A 20,029-nucleotide genomic window follows, 5' to 3' on the forward strand; every position below is an offset into this window, starting at 1 on the left:
AAGAAAAGAAGGAAACAAAAAGTTTTGGATAGGTGATGATCAAAAAACCAGTAGAACTTAGATTAGATCAATTTAAAATCAGTCAAAGAGTTCCATTACCTGCAATCCCACCATGGATTCTTCCTGAGGCATCTGCTGATTTAACTTTATTAGAGAGAAAGAATAAGGATAGGTCATTCATACTAAACTCACAAACAGCACAGGATTATATAGATCACTATTATAACTTTGTAAAAATATATACAGATGCATCAAAGAATACTGCAGATCATATTGGAATAGCTTTTATTGTTCCTGAGTTTCATGTTAGAGTAAAAAAGAGGGTGAGTGATGGATTATCAGTGTACACAGGTGAAATTCTCGCAATACTGTTAGCTGTTCAATGGGTGGAAGAAAACAGACCATTATTCTCAGTTATTTGTTCAGACTCCAGTTCATCATTAACCAGATTAAAGTGCAGCCATTCAGAAAGCAGACCAGACATACTAATAGAGATTCAGCAAACACTTTATAGAATAAGCATGATGGGACTTAAAATGTGTTTTTTCTGGATTCCAGCTCATTGTGGAATCAGAGGAAATGAAGGAGTCGATAAGATGGCTAAGGAAGCGACAATGAATGCATCGGTTCAGTTAGATATTCACTTTTGTCAAAAAGAGATCAAGAGCATAAAAAACAATGGGAGGAGGAAAGGAGGGGAAGATGGTTGTATACAATTCAAAGAAGAGTAGGTGAAATGAGAAACACTGGAAGGAGTAGGAGAGAGGAGGTGATCATTGCTAGACTAAGGTTTGGACATACTGGGTTAAACAATGCATTATTCATATTAGGGAAACATAATACAGGGAAATGTGATTATTGTGGAGAAAACGAAACTATGGATCATGTTATATTACAATGTCAGAAGTATCAGGCGGAAAGAAGGACAATGGTTCACAATCTTAGTCAGATGAAAGTGAAACTAGATCTTGTTGATTTGTTGAGACAGAATTCAAAAAGTGACTGTTTTCAGATTTTATTTCGGTTTTTGAAAGAGAAAAGGATGTTTGGGAGACTTTGAGGTTTTTTTTCTCCCCTGTTTGGTTTTGTTTTGTGAGCGCTGTTCCAGACCACACTCCACACTAGTTGGTGGCGGTAATGCACCATTCGTTGTTTGCCAACCGCCAATAAAACACCAGAAGAAGAAGAAAGAAGCATACAGGAAGCGTTTTGCTCAGTGTCGTAGCAGCGGGAAGTTTAAGTTTACCGCAGTCAACACGATGAAGAGTCAGAGTCGCGTCTTCGCTGCTCTACCCACTGCTGAGTTCACAGAAATAAAAGAAAACCAGCAGGGACTCGAACCGAAAGCGGTGACCGGCCAGGTGCGGGAGGTCCAAGTCACCGGGGCCGCGGAAGCTTCGTGTCCGGCCGACCGAGCGTCGATGCGGTTCAGTGTGACCAGCAGCAAGGAGTCAGCCGGTGAGGTGACCGTTAGCGTCACACGGCGACTCGACTACATATTACAGGCTCTCAGGTAAAACTAAACAAAAGGTCAGATTAAAGCTGAAACATTTGAAGGCAACATCTAAAAGTAGTGATGGGTAGATGAAGCCTCATGAAGCGTTTCAGCACATTCCCCAAATAGTATTGATACTGTGTCGACACAGTGCTGCTGTTGTGCTCTATAACGACACCTACTGGACTTTAAATATCATTGCAGGCAACATACTGGAGACACAACAGACTCTGCTTCAATGACCTAATCATACTTGTATACATGTTAAGCTATTGTAGGCCTACTTCATATGGTTTTACTTTAAACTTCTAAATTTAAAATATATACACCTCAAAATATTCTGTGAATGATACCAAGAGACAATTAAAGTGACAGTGCTGTGAATGTGATATTACCCATTTCAGTGCCATTGACTCAAAAGTTTTTTTTTTATTTTTATAAATTTTTATTAAAGAGCAAGTCACCCACAAATCAACTTTTTTTTGCTGATAAACTAAATAAACGAGTGTCTAATCGTGCTGCAGACACGTGTAGTCAATAATTTGGCACTTCAGTGTATCTTAGTTAAAATTTAAACATTCTGCCTAAAACTGGCAGTGCTGTGCCGTTGTCAGGTAAAAACTCTGCACTGTATTTGAATTTTAATCTGCCCCCGCTATTGGCTAAGAGGTATGCTATGATGTAAACTGGTACATTATGATGTCACAATGCTGTTGTGAGCCTGTGTGTGTGTGTATTTGTTAGCGGCTCCGCCCTCTCAGTCTGCCAGGCAACAGCATTTGTTGCATTTTTCAAACATGAAGTGGGAGTGGAGTTAGACTCTGGTAGGGGGTGACTTGCTCTTTAAGAAAAATAAGTTTATCCAATATGTTGGCATTTAGTCTATTGCGTTTTTTGGACACTATTTCACCAGCTTTTGAAAACACACGTTCACAGGGCACAGAAGCTGGGGCACACAAAAACTGTAAAGCCAGGTGGAAAAGGTGTGGGTAGGATGTCTTCCGGTTCCCCCAGTATGTTAATGGATCTTCTTGTCTTGAAATGTTCCCCTCTGCTAAGTAGCGCTGGACCTCAATGATAGAGTCAGCTGATGCGTTGGTGGTTTGTCTGCCAACCTCTTGATCAAGCTGCTGCCACAGATTATCTGAAATAATAAAAAATACAAAGAAGTTTTAGTTTTGTCTTCTACTCTGTATTAATACACATTAGCAACAAAACAAACGTGAAAATAAACTGATAATACTGAACATCTTGCCTGAAGTGGGTAACTGCTCTAATGAAGGTCCAGGCTGGGGCTCAGATGTTGTGCGAGCAATTACTGCAGCACACTCCTTTTTCAGGCGATTGACAGCCTCACTACACTTGGAGGAACTACGAAATCCGAGTGTTTTAAATCTGGGGTCTAAATGTGTTGATAGGGTCAACACGCTTAATGATTCCAGATTAGAAGCAGTGTCTGTGACGCGACGTCTAAGCTGGTCATGGAGACGTGTGGCTGCTTGTGTGTGTAGATGTAAAGAGTTCCGCTCAAGTGCACAATTTAGCATTTTCATCATCGGGATGACCTTTGATCCTGAAACTCTCCTCTCCTCGGACAACTCCACTGTGGCCTGATGGAAAGGGGCCAGCACAAGAAGTGCTTCCCTTAAGATGTTGAGCTCATCAGCTGTGAGTGTGTTAAATCTGTTTGGAGAGGCAAGAGATACCCACACTGCTTCTTTCTCATCATGTAGCCGTGACAGCATCTGATATGTGCTGTTCCAACGTGTTGGTACCTCATTGACAAGTTTCAAGGTGGGCCGTCCCATCTGTTGCTGCACTTGAGCTAGCTTCTCTTTTGCTGTGGTGCTGGATCTGAAGAATGATGCAATCTGCCTAGATTTGTGTCTTATGGATGAAACTTCAGGGATCTGATCAATGGATTTTTTGACTATTAAATTTAGTTTGTGTGCAAAATGCAGATTGAATGTCGAATTTGAAGAGTTCGTGTTGCTGCTATCATGTTTGGTGCTGCGTCGGTCACAAGACACCTTACCTTGTTTGTTATGGCCCAGTCATCCATCATGCCCCTTTTGACTTGGGCCAGATTGTCAGCAGTGTGACTTTGTGGAAAGTGTTTGACTCCCAACACAGATGTACACAACTCCATATTATCACTGATGTAGTGACAGGTAAGAGCTAAGTAAGCCTCCATGTTCAAGGAGGTCCACATGTCAGCTGTTATACTCACTGCCACAGCTTGCTGTACTCCCCTTTTTATTCGTTCGAGTTCCTCTGCATGCTTTTTGGCCATCATTTCCTTAACCGTCTGAAAATGAATCAAAATCAAATCAGTCTAGTACTTAACACATGAATTAGACCACCTGTCATTAAAGCAAGAAAAACATCCAGCTATGAAGTTTTCTGTGTTTTGCCCTGTTGAATAGAAGGTAGGAATTTAAAACTGAATCCAGTTTTATACCCAAATGTGAGCTGACACACCGGACGGAAATTATTCAAGCATGCATGATATTTGAATCACAAGTGTTTATTTTTGTTTGCTGTGTCATAAACCTTAAATCAGACAATGGTAAAATACATTTGTTAAGCACTGTATATATTACATGAGTAACAGCAGCTATCTGAGACATTGTGTATACAAACCTTTCTGGTTGGCAAAACGTAAGATGGATCAAGGGCCTGAATCAACCCCCTGAACCCCTCAAGCTCCACAATACTCAGGGGTTGGCGGTCCTTTATAATAAAATTCAGGACTGCTTGGTCCAGAGCAATCTTCCTAGATTCTAGATTTTAAAATAATAAAACATATATTAGTAAAACAACTGTGACAAAGCACGCCCAGTGTCTATATTGGTCTACCCGTGTTCGTTCTTTGCTTCCTCTTCGTTTTCATGCTTGACTCTGTAATGTCTCAGCATTGAGGAAGTGCTCTTATTTGTAAAAGACAACTCCGCTGAGCAGATCCGACATTTAACCTAATTAAATTAAATAAATAATTTACACTGAGAGTCAGTCACATTGCTGTTTTCAACTCTGACAGAGGCGCAGAAACAAGGAAAGACAAACACGTACCTTATTTGCTGTTAAAAGATCAAAATGATCCCACACAGCAGAAACTTTTCTTTTCCTCTCTGGCTCCATTTTCTTGATGTAAAGAGGGATGTCTTGTTTTATCTTGGAAATGGTCATTTTTTTTCACGGCGACTCATCCCGTTGACAGATGCAGAGTCGATACCTTAAGCCCCATTCCCACCTGTACCGGGTCGGCCCGGGCCGGGTAGCGTAGGTTGTTTACATATCTGGGTGGCCTGGAATTTTCCCGGGCCAACCAAGGCTCATTCTCGGCCCTCTTCCCGAGGGGTACTGCTTCAGGCCGACCAGGGCCAACACGCCCACTGCTGACAGCAAATTCACACCTTCCATTAGAGCAAGCCTCTGATTGGTGGGTAGAATCAGCCCATTCACACCTTCCATTAGAGCAAGCCTCTGATTGGTGGGTAGAATCAGCCCACATGGGCTTAAGGCAAGGATGTGTGGAATCAACCGGGCCAGGCTGGGGCCGACTGGGGCTACCCGGCCCGGGCCGACCCGGTACAGGTGGGAATGGGGCTTTATAAACACAGTTTGGCGCCTCGGCAATGAGCGACACAGCAGCAGTGTTGGTCACGTGACTTTTTCTTAAAGCAACACACGCATCGACACTGATCGACACAGGTTTTGCCCCATGAGCTTGACACGTGCGCCGGTGTGTCGGTGTTGCTGGACCCATCACTATCTAAAAGTTATTCGCCTCGGTTGTAAACAATGTTGGGTCCAACAAGGTCCATGAGAAGCTGCAGCCGACCCAACAGCTAGTCCGGATTTACTGTAGCCAACAAGCAACTGAATGTGTGTACGATACTTCTAGTGTTTATTTAAATGCTACTGAAGCATGTTTACATATATATTTGTCCTATTAATGCATTTTTATAGTCAGGCATATCTGTGGGCCGTACGGTGTTGATGATTTAGACAGCACTGACGAGGGGCACTTTTTTATGCACAACATCTACAGCAGACTTTGATGTCTGGTTTTTAATGAAGTGTCGTTTCTGTCCGGAAAAGCCGCAAAACTTTATTTAAAATGTAGCGGGGTTATGAACCCAGTGCTAATTAACATTGCGCATAGTTTATTTTATCAATAATAATAATAATACATTTTATTTCAACAGCGCCTTGTTAATAATAATCATTAATTTATTTAAATTCGTTTAAAACACAATTAAATAACATTAACTGTTAGCACATTTTGCTATTGCTATTTTCCCTTTTATATGTGGACCATTAACACAGTTTTAATAAAATTTTAAGAATTTATTCTCCATATTTTAGAGGTGTTGTATTGTGTTTAAAGAGGAAACTAATATTTATGGACCACTAAAACTGAATAGAGGAACCTCTAATAGATATTTTTTTGCCATAAATTATTAGTCAAAAATTAAGAATCTCTAATCTAAACCTAAATGATTCTGTTGACCCATAATTACAAATAAATATTGTGCCAATTAGCAATTTGATGCTACTAATTGGGTATTTTTTTCTGCAATCAATGTATTAAAATCCATTCCTCAGACAACATGGGATCAGAGGGGAGGACACGTCAGTGAGGAAGTTTCTTCAACGAAACGCTGACACTTACTGCATGGATGCGGAGGTGGGTTATTTGCGTCTGTGTAAACACAGTGTACTTATTTACAGAGTTGCAAGTGAGTTTCTTGCAATATGTTCCCACAGGTTGTTGTCGTGTTCTCCAATTTTGAGAAGATGGAACAAATCCGTAGCGTCCTCCTGGAAAAGCTGGATAAGAGCGTCTTCGTTGGGACACCGCTGTTCTACCACAGTCCTGAATGTTTGGGTCAAATCAGGTATTTAACACTCAGCGGCAGCTCCGTAACACTGAGATCCACACTGAGGGCTCTCATGAGTGTGTTTGTGTGTTTGTAGGCAGCGTGCGTGTGTGTCCGCTGTTGAAAATGCTCAGCAGAAGGCCAGCAAGATCAGTCAAGTCTTGGGCCAAAGTCTGGGGCCTCCTCTCCTGGTGAGAGAGAAGGAGACCAGGGAGTGGAAGGTGGAGGAGGAGGAGGAGCAGCGTTCAGCGCCTCACATACCCGTAGTCACTGCCTCCTCCTGCGTCTCCGTCTCCTTCAGCTTCAGAGACCGAAACAGGAAAAAGCTCTGAAGACACAGCACAGAGAACTGCATAAATCACTTTATTGCACATTTTTGATGCTTGAACATTAAAAGCTAAAAGATGATTTCAAGCATTTTCTTTAAAAGTGTGCTTAAATTTTCTTCTGTTTTTAAATAAGGCTTAATTATTTAATCTGCAGAAGTAAAATACTGTTTGTACATTTTCAAGTCGGTAGTCCTCGGATGCCTGAAGAAGATTCTCAGAATGAGTCCCAGACAGCGGGGATCAGGCGTTTCTCCCCGATCTACACAAAATTTGGTCTTTAGGGGAAATAAGGACATCCTGGCTGAGGAACAGCAACCAGGACGGCGGACAGGTCTTAAATGCTGAGCGGTCAGGCGTCCTCATCCTCGTCCTCTGGGAAAAGCTCTCTAAGCCAGGGCTGCATGATGAACCGTGTCCCATCAAAATGTGTGAAGTATTTGTCCAGCGTGGGAATGTCCGGCTGCAAACACCCAACTGTGAGTCTGGGATGTGCGAAAGTGCACGCCGAGATCTTCAGGACTTACCCTCGTGTCTGTGATGCGCTCCAGTTGTGTTTGAGGCAAGTAGGCGACCATCAGAGAAGAGGGTGTAGGCCCCCTGAACAGAACCTTGTAGTGGGGCGTCCTCTCTGCTGTGGTGTCCTACGTGCACACAGACCGGCTGCTTTCAGGACTGCAGGAGCAAAGGCTTCCTGAAGAAGAAGGCTGCTCACCTCAGAGTTTGAATGCTTCCTGTCGATCCACTCCGGAGGAGCTCGCAGTTCAGCGTCCCAGCTCACCACCACCCCGATCATGTGACCTTTCCGCTCCATCACCACCTCCCCGACCCGCAGAAAGACGTATGGAGGACGAGGGCTGCGCACAGACTTGGAGGCTGAAGGGACAGATGGACAGACTCTTCTTTATTTATCTTGAATATTTAGAGTTTTCAAACTGACGGCTGTGATGAGTCGTCTGATTAAAGAGAGGCTCGTATTTCATCCCGTATGACCAGAAATCTGACCTTTGCCCTTTCTGTGAACTGATAAAAAGGTAGGAACAACAAACTGGAACAAAAACACGATAAATCTGTCATCAAAACCAGTCTGGAGCTAAAACTGAATGTTGCTGCGGAGTCATTGACTACAGATATGACCACCTCTCATTTCTCAACATTAGAAGACCATAAAACTGTTTTTCTTGCTGTTAAAGAAAGCTAATATTTGAAAATACACAAAGGTCCAATCCCTCTAATCCACACCTCCAGAATGCAGGTGGCTTGTTCCACTCAGTCCAACATCTTAGTGTTCGAAGTTAAGGACATAGACGAAAAATAAAATACTCAAAATCCTGATAAACTGAGATTTTGTAGTTTGTATAAATATAAAAACACTCAGTTTTGGTTGTTTTCCTTCAGTACACAGATGTAAATGCAAATGTAACCACGATCATTTGTTTATGAACCCTAAAGCGTTGCATGATGTTTTTGCAACACCTCAGCAGAAATGTGCTTCTCGGGGCGAGCGAAGCTGCCAAGATGAATCTTGGGAAAGTGGAAGCACCTGCCTAATGTTTGGAGCTGTTGCAGCTCATGTTTTTATGATCAGCTGATGGTGTGTAGAACACTGGTGACAGAAACTCGTACAGCGGTTTACAGATTAATAAGTGAATATCATTAGGGTCCTAATATCATTTCATTTGGATGGTGTTCTCCTCATGGGGGAATGACAGGAATTCATTGAGAACTACAGAGTTATGGCAATGCTTTTCTGTTTCCCTGCAGAAAATGTAGAAAAGCAAGATAGTAGAAAGAGTTTATATATATATATATATATATATATATATATATATATATATATATATATATATATATATATAATTATAGGATTGGTGAAAGAGGTGATTTTAGTCTCCAGGCCAGGCCCACCCCCTCACTAACCTCCAAAGAATCCTTTGTCGTTGTCAAAAATCATGGTCCCTACAGGAGGTGTTTGTGCTGCTGGCTCTTTTGGTTCCAGACCAACCAGAGTTCTGCAGAGAAAGTGGTCTGGGGTCAAAGGTCACTAAAACATGTTTATTTTTGTAACTGGATCCTCCGAATCCACTCACTTTACTTTGGAGAGCTGCTGGTTAGTCCAGTCTATCCATGCGGAGGATTGGTTGAGGAAGGATGTTCTCCACTCCTTCCATGTGCGAAGCAGCCTAGAACACAGAACGTTAATCCCAGAGCAAATGCACACACCCTAGATCTGAGCGGCTCCTACCGGGTGGTGGCGTGGTAGCGCTGCGCCGCCGTGGGGCCGCTCCACCGGGAGATCAGGTACTGCGCGGGCACGGCGGAGAACAGGAGCGCAATCTGGAGCGCGGCGGCGGTGCTGATCTGAGGCATGTTGCGCGCGCAGTTGGTGGTACCTGTGGACAGGCGCATGCAGCAGAGGCCAGGGTACCCCATAACTAATATTAATAATACGTAATAATAACAATTAAGTTACAGTGTCCTATAAGTTAGGTGGTCCAACCAAGTGTTAAGCGCAAAAGTAACAAAAATATGGTGTTACAAGTCAGGCCATCAGATAATCAAAGTTTTTAATCTCACCTCTTGGTGAAATTCAGTTTCCCCTTCAGTTATCGGTCACACATTGCGTTTGGGAGTGTGTGAGCCGAGTTTCGCTTCTGTTTTATTTACATAAACGCTCCACATGTCGCGGCCACCTGTCTATTTACATTTCTCGGTAAAATCTTGCCAGAAGAACTCGCGTGTCCAATCACAGCAGCCCACGGAGGAGCGGGCGGGCCTTTAGCGACGCGCCACGTCAGGAGGAGCTGGTGAGGTCCGGCTGTGGTTCCGCCTACCCACCACCAGGGGGCAGAGCCGCTTGTTCTGCCGCTTCAGCTCCCCCAGTCACAGCCGGACACATTCATCACAGAATGTGTTCAAAACCAAGTTCTGAGATGTTATTTTCCTTTTTTTATGAGTTCCAACCAATCCAAGGAGTTTTCACCCTTTACAGATGTCTTGTTTATGCTTTTGTTTCAGAACAGCAAGAAATAAAAACAATTTCAGACAAAGATGCCCCTAGTAAAATAAAAATGCACTTTGCAAATTGTGATTTTATTAATTCAGATTGAAAAATCTGTCCAGACCAAACTGGCTGTATGTGGGAAAAGTTAATATTGCCCCTCAGTTAAACAAAGTTGTTCATCTTCTTTGATCAGAACTGATTGCTGCCCAAACTGTAGAATTAAGAAACCACTTCAGCAGAAACTAAGCTAAAAGATCCCAAAAAGCAGCACGTCTCGTTCTAAAGCTATTCCACAACAAAAGAACCCAAAACAACATCTGAAGCACTTCAGGCTGTTGGGTCCGGTAAAGGTCAGAGGTCATGGTGGTGGTAGCGGGATAGTCTGGGGTTGCTTTGACCTTCAGGACCACTTGCTGTAACTGATGGATTCAAGCATTCTGCTCTCTTGCAGAGAAACCTCAAGGACAATGTCTGACCTTTGACCTCAAACAGGCTGTCGCTTCTGGAAAACCCTCCAATATGATGGCTCAAGCAACGGCGTATGTCTAGAGCGAGTCAAAACTTCACAGCAACACGTCGGACTCTGCCGGATGTTACAGATGCACGACTGCATTGTTTCTTTCGAAGCTCTGTAGGCAGAATTAAAATATACACCAAACAAAAACTCAGATCAAAGGTTAAAACAATAAAAAAAATACCCGCAAGTATAAATATGGAAACACAACTGTTTATTTGCTTAAAATATTGGTATCAACAAACAGGACAGCAGTACTCCCCTACACATACATTCTAGCTTTCTGCTTTTTTGCATCAACTCCTTTATATATTTATATACCGTAAATATAAAAGTATTCAAACTAACAAAGAAAACTTAAATCGATCAGGTGACATTAAACAGACATCATTCTCCCCTTTAGTCACATGCCTCCATCAACCATGTCAAAAGGCTTCCTGGTGGCTCACATGGAGCCACTTCATACACACACGCACACACACACACACACACAGCGACATTTAACCTCTGACCAAACACTGACGCTCAGGTCACCAGCAGCACAGCTCTGCCACACATTCAGAGGTTCATGAAACCCAAATGATCACATCTGATGTTCATCCTGCATGGAGCTGGAACAGATCAGCATCACTTCCTGTGGAACAAACAAACACTCCACATCACATCGGATTATTCTAGACTAAGTGGCGAGAAGATGAGGAGATTGGCTGCAGGATGTTTCCACTGGGGGACATAAACGATAGTCTGTCCATAATTCATTAGGATAATCTAGCATCTTTGCAGAAGCTGCTGGTTGCTGTCAAGCCCTGTAACCTACACACATATGCTGTATTAATGTCTCATTTAAACGATAATCCAGATTGTCGTTTGGAGCGCTGATCCTGATTTCCTGACCTGCTGGTTCAGACTTTGTCCAAATGAAATAGGTTTAAAATTTCAGATTAACTTGAAAATTAGGATTATGGAAGGCGAGTTACTGCTGCCGAGTTAAGCTCAGCAATGGTGCATTTAGACAAGATATATTTTAGCATTTTCAAATGCGATAGTTCTGTGGAAGGTCTACGAGCAATTATACATTTATCAATGTAGATTTTAGTTGTTTGAACAGCCTCAGTTAGGAGAAACGGCGTTTAGCTATGACCAGACAGCAGAGCTAGCATCAATTCACCATGGGTACAGTTACAAAGTGTCTTACAATTCTAAATGTTAAATCTTTATAGTGATACATTTCACATTATGTAGTTATTTACATTATTCTGTGGTTGTTTGCAATGAAGCTAACAGCCAAGCTAGCTACTGTAACTCAAATCCACATATTTTCTGCCAGAGCAGCCATGACATGTGGAATTTGCCTAGATTGTAAACTCGTAACATTTTTAGAATCGTTTTAAGACGCATAACCATTGTTCCTGTTATGACTTGCTTTAGCTTGCCTGTTCAATCAGAACTAATCTCCATTTCTCACATCTTAAGGTTGTTCAAAAAGCTAGTAGTTCTGTTAACTTTTTCATACTTTTAATACACCTCCACCTCAGAAGATCCTAAATGTTTCTTTAAGTCAGTCTTGCTGCATTTTAGCCATTTATTGTTGGGGTACATCTGAAGTTTTAAAGAAAGCTCGGGGCTAAATTCGGTCCACAAAATAAATATTCAGCGATATAAACCTTTAATAACAACACATTCTTTTACATCTTGTCCCTCTGAGAGGAAAGAGTCAGTGTTTTGGCTATTCCACTTTGGGGTTAAACATCTACATGTTCACATGATATTGTAGAACTCCTCAAATGTGTGCGACAGAGCACAGACCCTCAGTCCTTCACCACAGAACTGTCCCCCTACAGAACCGTCACCCCAAAACTCCGCCTGTGTGGCAGGGACACAGACAGAAAACTGTTTAACTGAACACCCACTATGGAAATAATAAAACTTTTTCCTTTTTTTTTTTTTTTAGAAAAAAAAAAAAGACATTCAAAAAGCCACATTTTCTAAAATTTCAGTGCCCAAAGACAGAATTTGGCGTTACAAAACAGAAGATAGTAAACCGATACGTTTGTAATATAGGAGCTGAGACGAACCGGGTGTATTCATGATGCTACCATCCAGTTCTCCACTCTGAACCCAACACATTTAGGCGTGTCCAAAAAGAGTGCTGCCATCTTTGTAAACTCGCGGTACCTGTCAGATTATTTGTTTCCGACTCTGTTCTGGAGTCTGCAGTCCAGTTCTCCAAACGGATAGAACAGAACCAGGAAGTCTGGGAAAAAGGGCCCCAAAAGGGAGAAACAGAGGATTCAACATGCCAGAGTAGCCAAGGCACACAACCAGAGAGGTGGAAAAAAGACTCGTCCAGTCCGGTTTGATCCCACTCCTTCCTGTTTGAGTAAGAAAGTGCTAGAACATGCGAGACAGGTAGAGGTGTGTGTGTGTGTGTGTGTGTGAATAAAAACGTCTCATTATTTTAAAAGCTTATTTGAAAAAAAAAATTACAAACAGCCTAAGACTACATTGATAATCGGTCTGTGGCAAGTGCATCGCAAAGCTAGTCACCAGAAGCTCCGCCCCCTCCTTACCTTATCTAAGACGATATAACATGGATCACAGGTGTGTGTTTACGGCAAGGATAAATTCTTCTCAGAGTCTAAATACATCTCTGTCAAAGGTTTCACAATGATCCAAGTGTATGCTCACTTTTGTTAGAAACACACACACACACACACACACTCATTTACACATACACAAACAGGCACACACACACACTCATTTACACATACACAAACAGGCACACACACACACACACTCATTTACACATACACAAACAGGCACATGTACTGTTTTAGGGTAGTGGCCACACACACACAATAGACATCAAGGCACAAGGTATTGCTAATGCTAAGGATGCACTGAAACATGATATAAAAAGATAAAAATGGCTCCATTCACTCATGCATCCTTTTTCTCGTCCTCACAGTAAAACCAATTTGAAGAAAAATCATGAATTGTTCTAATTAACATGCAAAAAGAAAATTCATAGTCCACAAAATCTGCCGTACCAATATCCGGTATGCCTTTTGGTATTTTAGCGCAGACACACACACCCGGGTCAGGTGTAAGACGTCCAAAACAAAAAGCCAATCACGACTTCTGGGTTGTATAAAAAGCAGGAAGTAAAAGATCAAATCCATCCTGGACGTAAAATCCCCTCAGAGGAGTCATTTGGGAACGCCTCGGAAAAGTTTGACCCAGTCTGACGGTCATGCAGGAGGACACAGCGTCACCGTGAGATCCAACATGGATCAATAATGTAGGAGGAACACCGGAGGAAGGAAGGGTCAGAGACGAGGAGGAAGTGAGGTCAGAGGCTTTCACTCACTCACTCACTCACTCACTCACTCACTCACTCACTCACTCACTCACTCAATCACTCACTCACTCAATCACTCACTCACTCAATCACTCACTCACTCACTCACTCACTCACTCACTCACTCACTCACTCACTCTCACTCACAACTATGTTTCTGCTCCCTCTGAGTTCTCCAGCATCCACTCCTCACCAGCCTATCAGGTTGGCTTTGGCTTTCTCTGTCAGTTTGCGGACACGCCCCTTTGAGGAGGTGCCAAAAGTTATCGATGAGTCCTCGAACAGCAACTGCCTCTGTTCCTCCTCCGAGTCCTCCTCCATGTACCAGGCTGACCGGCGTCCTTGGTTACGCGTGCGCATGGAAACCACCGCCGCCTCCCCTGCTGCCTCCGCAGCTTCCTCCCTCAGAGATTCCTTCCGACTTGGCCGCTGAGGGGTGGTCTGAACAGGAGGTGTGACCTCCTCATTGGTTCTCCTGCTGCTCCTCCTTAGTGGTGAGGGTTCGGGGGATTCAGCAGGAGGAGCAGGTTCCTCAATCCTTGTGGCTCGGGGACGGCCTCGTCTTCTAGGCATCAATGAAGTAACGGAATCCGACGGCGTTGACGTTTCCTGAGCCGAGGAAGCGCCGCCTTCGTCTCCCGTGGAGTGGTCATGCTCGTCATCGGGGGTTGAACTCCTCTGTCTCATCTCCTCCAGCTCCTGCTTGCTCTTCCGGCCTCTCTTTTTACCCGGTGGCCGACCCCGAGGTCTGGAAGGGCTGGAGGGAGTTTCTGGAGGACTCACTGGTGAGTCCATCCTGAACTTCCTCCCCCTCCTCCCCACAGGTGTCACATGGCTACTGTGTCCGTTCAGGTGGACCGTGCTCTGAGACGGAGGGCTGACTGGAGAGCCTGGGAGGGAAAACGTTTCAGAAAAAGGGACAAAAACATTCATAAAATAAGTCTCGCTTCATTCCTGTCAGACTCTTACGGTGCGTCGTCGTCACTCACCAGGTGAGTGCTTCACAGGTGTCCTGAGTTTCCTACGAGTGCTTCCGCTGTTGCCATCTGCTGGCTGCGTGGGTGGCACCTTCTCAGGAACTGGCGGAGTTGAAGCTCGAACAGAACTGTGGGCTCGTAATGTGCGAGATGATTCTGAGGATAAAGCGATACACCTTTAAAACTCAAGTTACAGTTAGCTAATGTTAGCAAGCCTAAAATGCTAACTAAATCAGGTAGAGTTTAAGCAATAACTGTGTGTTCTGTTGTTGTACGATTTATTTGTTGTCCTCATCCATCTCTGATCGGGTTCATTAGTTACAGGCGTACATCCAGAGATTACTGTTTGACGGTTTCATTAAAGGTGGGGTATGTTATGTTTTCTGGACCATTTTGTTGCCACATTGGCTGAAATGTTCTTCACGTACTGACGGTACCCAATAAACTAAATAATTTGTCCAAAAATAAATCAAAATTAATCAAAAAGTACACTCCTGGAAAAAACCCCATCTAGTTATGGCCAACACCCCATTGTTAATGACTGGATAATGGTCCATCTATCAAACTGTACTCTGCCATCTCTCACCCATCTATGTTCTCATCTCAGAGCAGCTGAACAGGAAGTGAAGCCAGAGCCAGGCTGCTGAGTGTTTTGGACTGAATGTTTGGTCTCCTTTCAGTCGATTCACTCGGTACAACACATACAGTGTGGGATATCACGCCCTTGCGTGGTCTGACTGAAGACACTTTTAATCACGTCTTTAGGCCACATTACATGTGACATTGAGGGCAGGGTCAACCCGCTTATAAATATGGCTACTCATCACTCATGCTTCAGTTAATAGGCTTTTCACCTCGATGGAACGCTTAACCTGTGCTAGCCAGCTACCGCTAGTTAGCACTCTTCTTCTCTTGTGTTTGGATAATGCTGCTAGCTTAACTGTTTGTGCCGAATTAGACTGCTGCCTGCTGGTATGTGTCGCTACACACTACAGCTTAGGCGCACAATGCTGGAACACGGGGTCAAGTTCTTGTTGAAGGTCCTGGGGAGGCTGCCGTCTCTAAACAGGATCCTATGCTCTCAGAGTTGAGAGACCTGGCTTCGTTTGAGTCTGACAAGGACAGCTTCTCAGTCACAGTCCCAGCTTCTAGCTTGGCAGATCTCATGGACTTCATGGATGGGCTAACAGGGACTTAGCAATCCCTAGCCCCTTCACAATGGAGTCCCGCAGAGGATGAGGACGACAACGTTTTGGACATCCACACGGATGACTGGAGTAATGTCTGGAGATGACGATTTGTTAGCGGCTCAGTGTACGGCTTTGACCGCCACTGCCGCTTCTCCGGTAACCCAGGACGACCTCTCCATTATTTATTTTTTCTACCGTGCTGCCGAAAATTTGGATGTGGAGTGGTCCTCTCCTCCTCCGGCTCAGAAAGCCTCCAGACTTGCAAGGTTCTTTCTCCCATCAGAGCCAGCTGCGGTTAAGAACCGGCTGCCCATGATCCCGAATTTTGTGACTGAGCTAACGTCCTCCTGGTACAAGCTGCTGTCCACATGCACTACTGTGTCTGGTTTCGCCCATTATGTGGACTTCAAGGGTGCGGAAAAAGCTGGGCTGGTTGGTCTTCCCTCAATGAAAGCATCTCTAGCAGCATACCTGGCAACGTCACAACCTGGGTGCGAATGGCTCCATGGCCCTGCCTTCTAAGCAATGCAGGTTCTCAGTATCTTTTTGGGCCGTCCTTGGACACGATACAGACCAAGTTTGAGCTCCAGAAGAAGCAAACTGAGGTGCTCCGATGGCCCAAAAGTAGGGTTGTCACGGTAACCGGTATAGCGGTAAACCCCGGTAAAAAAGTTGACAATAAAAATAACCGTCCAGTTTTTAAAAAACTATATTATCTCGGTGGGTTTACCGTGGCCGCGGTTTCGGCGCGATGACCCTTACCAGCCACCGTCGCTTCAGCTGAAGTTCCCGCTGCGCGCACACGCACTTTTTAATTTGCAACGGCACCAAAACTTTGAAGCTGAAATAATGGCCGAAGGAGGCGACGGCAGCGCCCAGGACATCCATCAGCCCTCAAAGAAGACTAAATCGGAAGTATGGGCATATTTGGGATTTCTGAAAAATGCTGAGGGACAGTTAATAGAAGACGGCTATCCCGTTTGCAGAACGTGCAGGAAACAAGTGTCTGCAGAAGGCAGCAACACTTCAAATCTCATGGCACATCTGCGTGACGATCACCCACGTCTCTACAGCCAGTGCAAGGTAAGTTAACATTAGCATTTTAGCTTAAATGCATGACGTGAGGACTTTTGGTTGAGGGAGAATGCAACGAGTCACTATATACTGCAGCCGCAGCGTCCTCTGCCAGCATTTAAACCGTGTCACGGACACCCTGTTGCTGGATGAAGCATCTTATTTGTTGATGATGAAGAGAAATATACAATTAGTTCCTTGTCATTGATTTGTTTACTTATTCAATGCCATTTATACTTGAACATTTGGATTTGATTACATAGTGTAGTAGTTATTTTAGTAATTTGTTTAAAGTGGATATTTATTTTAAATACATATTTTTTAAGGTTGACTTGTACAGTGCTCAAGTCAAGTGTGGACTGGAGTTTTAGATTTTCATTTTGATAATGAAGAAAACAAGTATATGAGAAAACAAGTGGTGTTTCTTTGATTTGTTTACATATTGTTTATGTTTCGAATGTTTGGATTTGTATAATTTAAACCTGCACTGACTACTGTAACAAGTTCCAGAAAAATAAGCTATTTGTTCCTTTACTTGTGAAAAGTTGCACTTTTGCTAAGACTTTGTGTTATTTTAGGTTTAATAAACACTGTTAAACCTTTTCAGAACTATTTCAGTTTGTGTAGAACAGGACTATCAATGCTTTCTGAACATATGCAACACCGTTTAAAAAATACCGCGATAATACCGAAAACCGTGATAATTTTGGTCACAATAACCGTGAGGTTAAATTTTCATACCGTGACAACCCTACCCAAAAGTGATTGACAAGATTTTTTCAACGATGAGAACGAGAGAGGGGGCTCCCGGTTGCCCCTCTGAGCCAGTTGGGCATATCATGGACTCCTGGAAACAGTGGAACCTGATCTGCCTCTCCCAACTGTCTGTAGAGGATTCTGAAGACGTCTGGATATTCGTGGTGTTGGTGTCAGGTTTCTTGCTGTTTGGCCTGAGTGGGTATCTGGCTTACTGGAAAATTAAAGAGCTGTCGAGGAATATTGGCTCAATCCCCGAGCTCAGGGATGGATTACACCGTGCTGTGAACGCACAAACTCGTATAATTGTCGAGATGAGTCGTAAGCTTGGAACTTTGGCTGAGATTCAGGCTCTGGCACAGAAGGTTGATTCGATCAAGGAGCGAGTTGACGTACCAGCACGGATTGGGATTGATTAACTACGCCATTATTGGATCTAGAGGGGTTGGAGACCAACAGAACTTTAAGACAGAGAGGAAATTATCTCTGTCTGGCCACCAAAACAAGTTCTTATCTGAATCTGGTGCCCTTGAGCCTGTGAGGCTGAAGGGATAACTCCCCCTCAGAAGAAATGTAGAATGCTGCCGTTGCCATGGCAACTCTGTCTCCCTATCCCAGCCTGGGAGGGACTGCGATCGGTGAAGGCCGTTGAATCATTCCAGGAGTCACTGTGCTCTCTAAACCCAACGACCTCCCTCCCTGTCCAAACGGAGGTGATGGGCGCTGCTTATCGTGGCTGCATGCACTGATGTGTGGAGAGTCCTCTACCCTACCTACCCACCTAGTGGACACTTAATGTTGTATAATGTCTGAAGTATGTTGCATTTTTGTCTGAGGTGTTTTTTGCAGAGCAAAGCTGCCCTCCCTGTGGAGGATAACTCTGAAGTGCCTTTTGTTCCTCCACCTGACTCAATCCTCATGTAAACCCTCTGATCTCTATTAAGGTAGCACAACTCGGGTTACAAATGACCACAGTCACCAATTCTTGTCATGCGTCTATGCCTACGTATGTCTGATCTCAGAATTGTGTGTACTGAAACTCTAATTTCCCTCTGGGATTAATAAAGTATCTTTAAATTTGAAAACACCTGATCGGAGCATCCTTACTAAATTATGCTTTCAACTCTCCAAATACTTATTTAAACAAGAACATTTTGCATTTTGGAGCTTCTCTATGCAATAAAGAGCTCAATAATCATCTATTAATAGACAAAATTATAATCATCATTGAACTATTTTAATTAAGTAGTATTAGTTAATCTTACCTCCGGTGTTCAGTGTGTTGTTGGTAGCGTTGTTGGACGAGGGGGAGGAGGGTCTAAAGTGGCGTGCGGCACTGCGAGTACGTCCTGGAGTCGAGCTTTCCGCTTTACCGTTGACCAGCTGAGGTGGCTGTTTCAAAGGGATGCTCTGCCTCAGAGAAGGAGGCCGAGAAGGAGGTGGTGAAGGCTCCTTTTTGGCCATCACCCTGGATGAGACGCGTCTTTTCCTCTCTGGGCTACGAGCAGAGTAGTCATGGTCATACTGGTTTTTAGTTTTATGAGCTACAAAATCCACAAATAAAAAGTCACTACTCCTACCTGGAGGCGTTGCTGCTGGTGGGTGATTCGCTCCTCCTCCTCTTTACAGTGTTTCGCGTTGGTCTGTCTGCAGTGTGCCGTTTCAGCCTATCCATCCCTCGCCTGGTCAGTTTGTCCGTCATGCCATGGATGGCTTTATAATCTGACAGGATGGGGCTGATGTGCTCCTCAAACAGCGCAGAAAGCCTCAGACTCATGCTGTAAATCTGGAGAGGCATAAGCTATCAGGAAACAGTGACGATAGTACAGTGTTTCCCCTAGAAAAATTTCCAGCCGTGGTGCGCGGGGTGTAACTGTTTCGGTGGCGTGCGTTGGCCGTGGGGGGTTGTGCACGCTCGGGACCGCTCTGCTGCCGTGTTCCATCTCAGAGCAGGGGGTGGAGGAGGCGGAGAATGTGTGCGCACAGGGGTGTAGCAAGCTTTTGTACATTGTGGGTGATTTCTCTGATATATATGGGTGAGAAGAAGGGTCGTCACGGTGACCAAAATTATCGCGGTATTTTTTTTAAACGTGTTACATTTTCAAAATAAACCCTGTATACCAGGAAAATATTGTCCTCAGTTTGTGTCTAAATTTTGCCTAAAATCTGTTATTTTGTAATTATGTTGTTTATTTGTTTACATTTTTCTCCTTTAGTCTTTAAAATACCAATATTTGCGCATAACTTCTTATTTTGTCTGTTTAATGTAATCATTTTAAAAATATTAGATCAGATGATACTCAGTACTCAAGTAGCCTTCTAATCAGGTACTTTTTTACCCTTACTTGAGTAATAAACCCTATATCAGGAAAATATCGCCCTCGGTTTGTGTCCTTCCAGTGAGCTTTGCAGATGTGGGAAAATGTCATCAGGCAGTAATCATTGT

General features: G+C 43.7%; 4 protein-coding genes across 5 annotated transcripts in view; 1 reads left to right on the forward strand and 3 right to left on the reverse strand.

The window, feature by feature from the left end:
* Window positions 1–1,188: 1,188 nt before the first annotated feature.
* irak1bp1 (interleukin-1 receptor-associated kinase 1 binding protein 1) lies at window positions 1,189–6,805 on the forward strand. Its single transcript, XM_015948196.3, has 4 exons — window positions 1,189–1,513; window positions 6,107–6,188; window positions 6,269–6,399; window positions 6,479–6,805. The coding sequence occupies exons 1-4, from the start codon at window positions 1,260–1,262 to the stop codon at window positions 6,711–6,713; spliced, it is 702 nt and encodes a 233-aa protein (XP_015803682.1). The 5' UTR covers window positions 1,189–1,259; the 3' UTR covers window positions 6,714–6,805.
* On the reverse strand, window positions 2,414–4,536 carry LOC139063333 (E3 SUMO-protein ligase ZBED1-like). Of its 2 annotated transcripts, XM_070544962.1 has the most exons (4): window positions 4,355–4,536; window positions 4,139–4,278; window positions 3,726–3,803; window positions 2,414–2,639 (listed from the first exon to the last, which is right to left on the reverse strand). In XM_070544962.1, exons 1-4 carry the CDS (start codon window positions 4,386–4,388, stop codon window positions 2,550–2,552), a joined length of 342 nt encoding a protein of 113 aa, XP_070401063.1. In that variant the 5' UTR covers window positions 4,389–4,536; the 3' UTR covers window positions 2,414–2,549. The 2 variants fall into 2 exon arrangements, with proteins under 2 accessions (XP_070401063.1, XP_070401060.1); XM_070544959.1 differs by lacking the exon at window positions 2,414–2,639 and having other exon boundaries at window positions 3,304–3,803.
* On the reverse strand, window positions 6,729–9,433 carry si:dkey-261l7.2. Its single transcript, XM_015948197.3, has 7 exons — window positions 9,285–9,433; window positions 8,953–9,100; window positions 8,798–8,890; window positions 8,628–8,719; window positions 7,423–7,583; window positions 7,235–7,351; window positions 6,729–7,170 (listed from the first exon to the last, which is right to left on the reverse strand). Exons 2-7 carry the CDS (start codon window positions 9,075–9,077, stop codon window positions 7,060–7,062), a joined length of 699 nt encoding a protein of 232 aa, XP_015803683.3. The 5' UTR covers window positions 9,078–9,100; window positions 9,285–9,433; the 3' UTR covers window positions 6,729–7,059.
* A 4,209-nt stretch (window positions 9,434–13,642) lies between these two features.
* phip (pleckstrin homology domain interacting protein) overlaps window positions 13,643–20,029 on the reverse strand; it is a 46,037-nt gene continuing 39,650 nt past the window's right edge. Inside the window, exons 37-40 of the mRNA XM_015948195.3 lie at window positions 19,164–19,369; window positions 18,849–19,081; window positions 14,576–14,719; window positions 13,643–14,476 (exon numbers count right to left, since the gene is read on the reverse strand). Coding sequence (XP_015803681.3) covers window positions 13,776–14,476; window positions 14,576–14,719; window positions 18,849–19,081; window positions 19,164–19,369 — 1,284 coding nt within the window. The 3' untranslated portion in view covers window positions 13,643–13,775. The remainder of the gene's footprint in view (window positions 14,477–14,575; window positions 14,720–18,848; window positions 19,082–19,163; window positions 19,370–20,029) is intronic.

This window comes from Nothobranchius furzeri, chromosome 2 (genome assembly GCF_043380555.1).
Source record: "Nothobranchius furzeri strain GRZ-AD chromosome 2, NfurGRZ-RIMD1, whole genome shotgun sequence".
NCBI classification, from domain to species: Eukaryota; Metazoa; Chordata; class Actinopteri; order Cyprinodontiformes; family Nothobranchiidae; genus Nothobranchius; species Nothobranchius furzeri.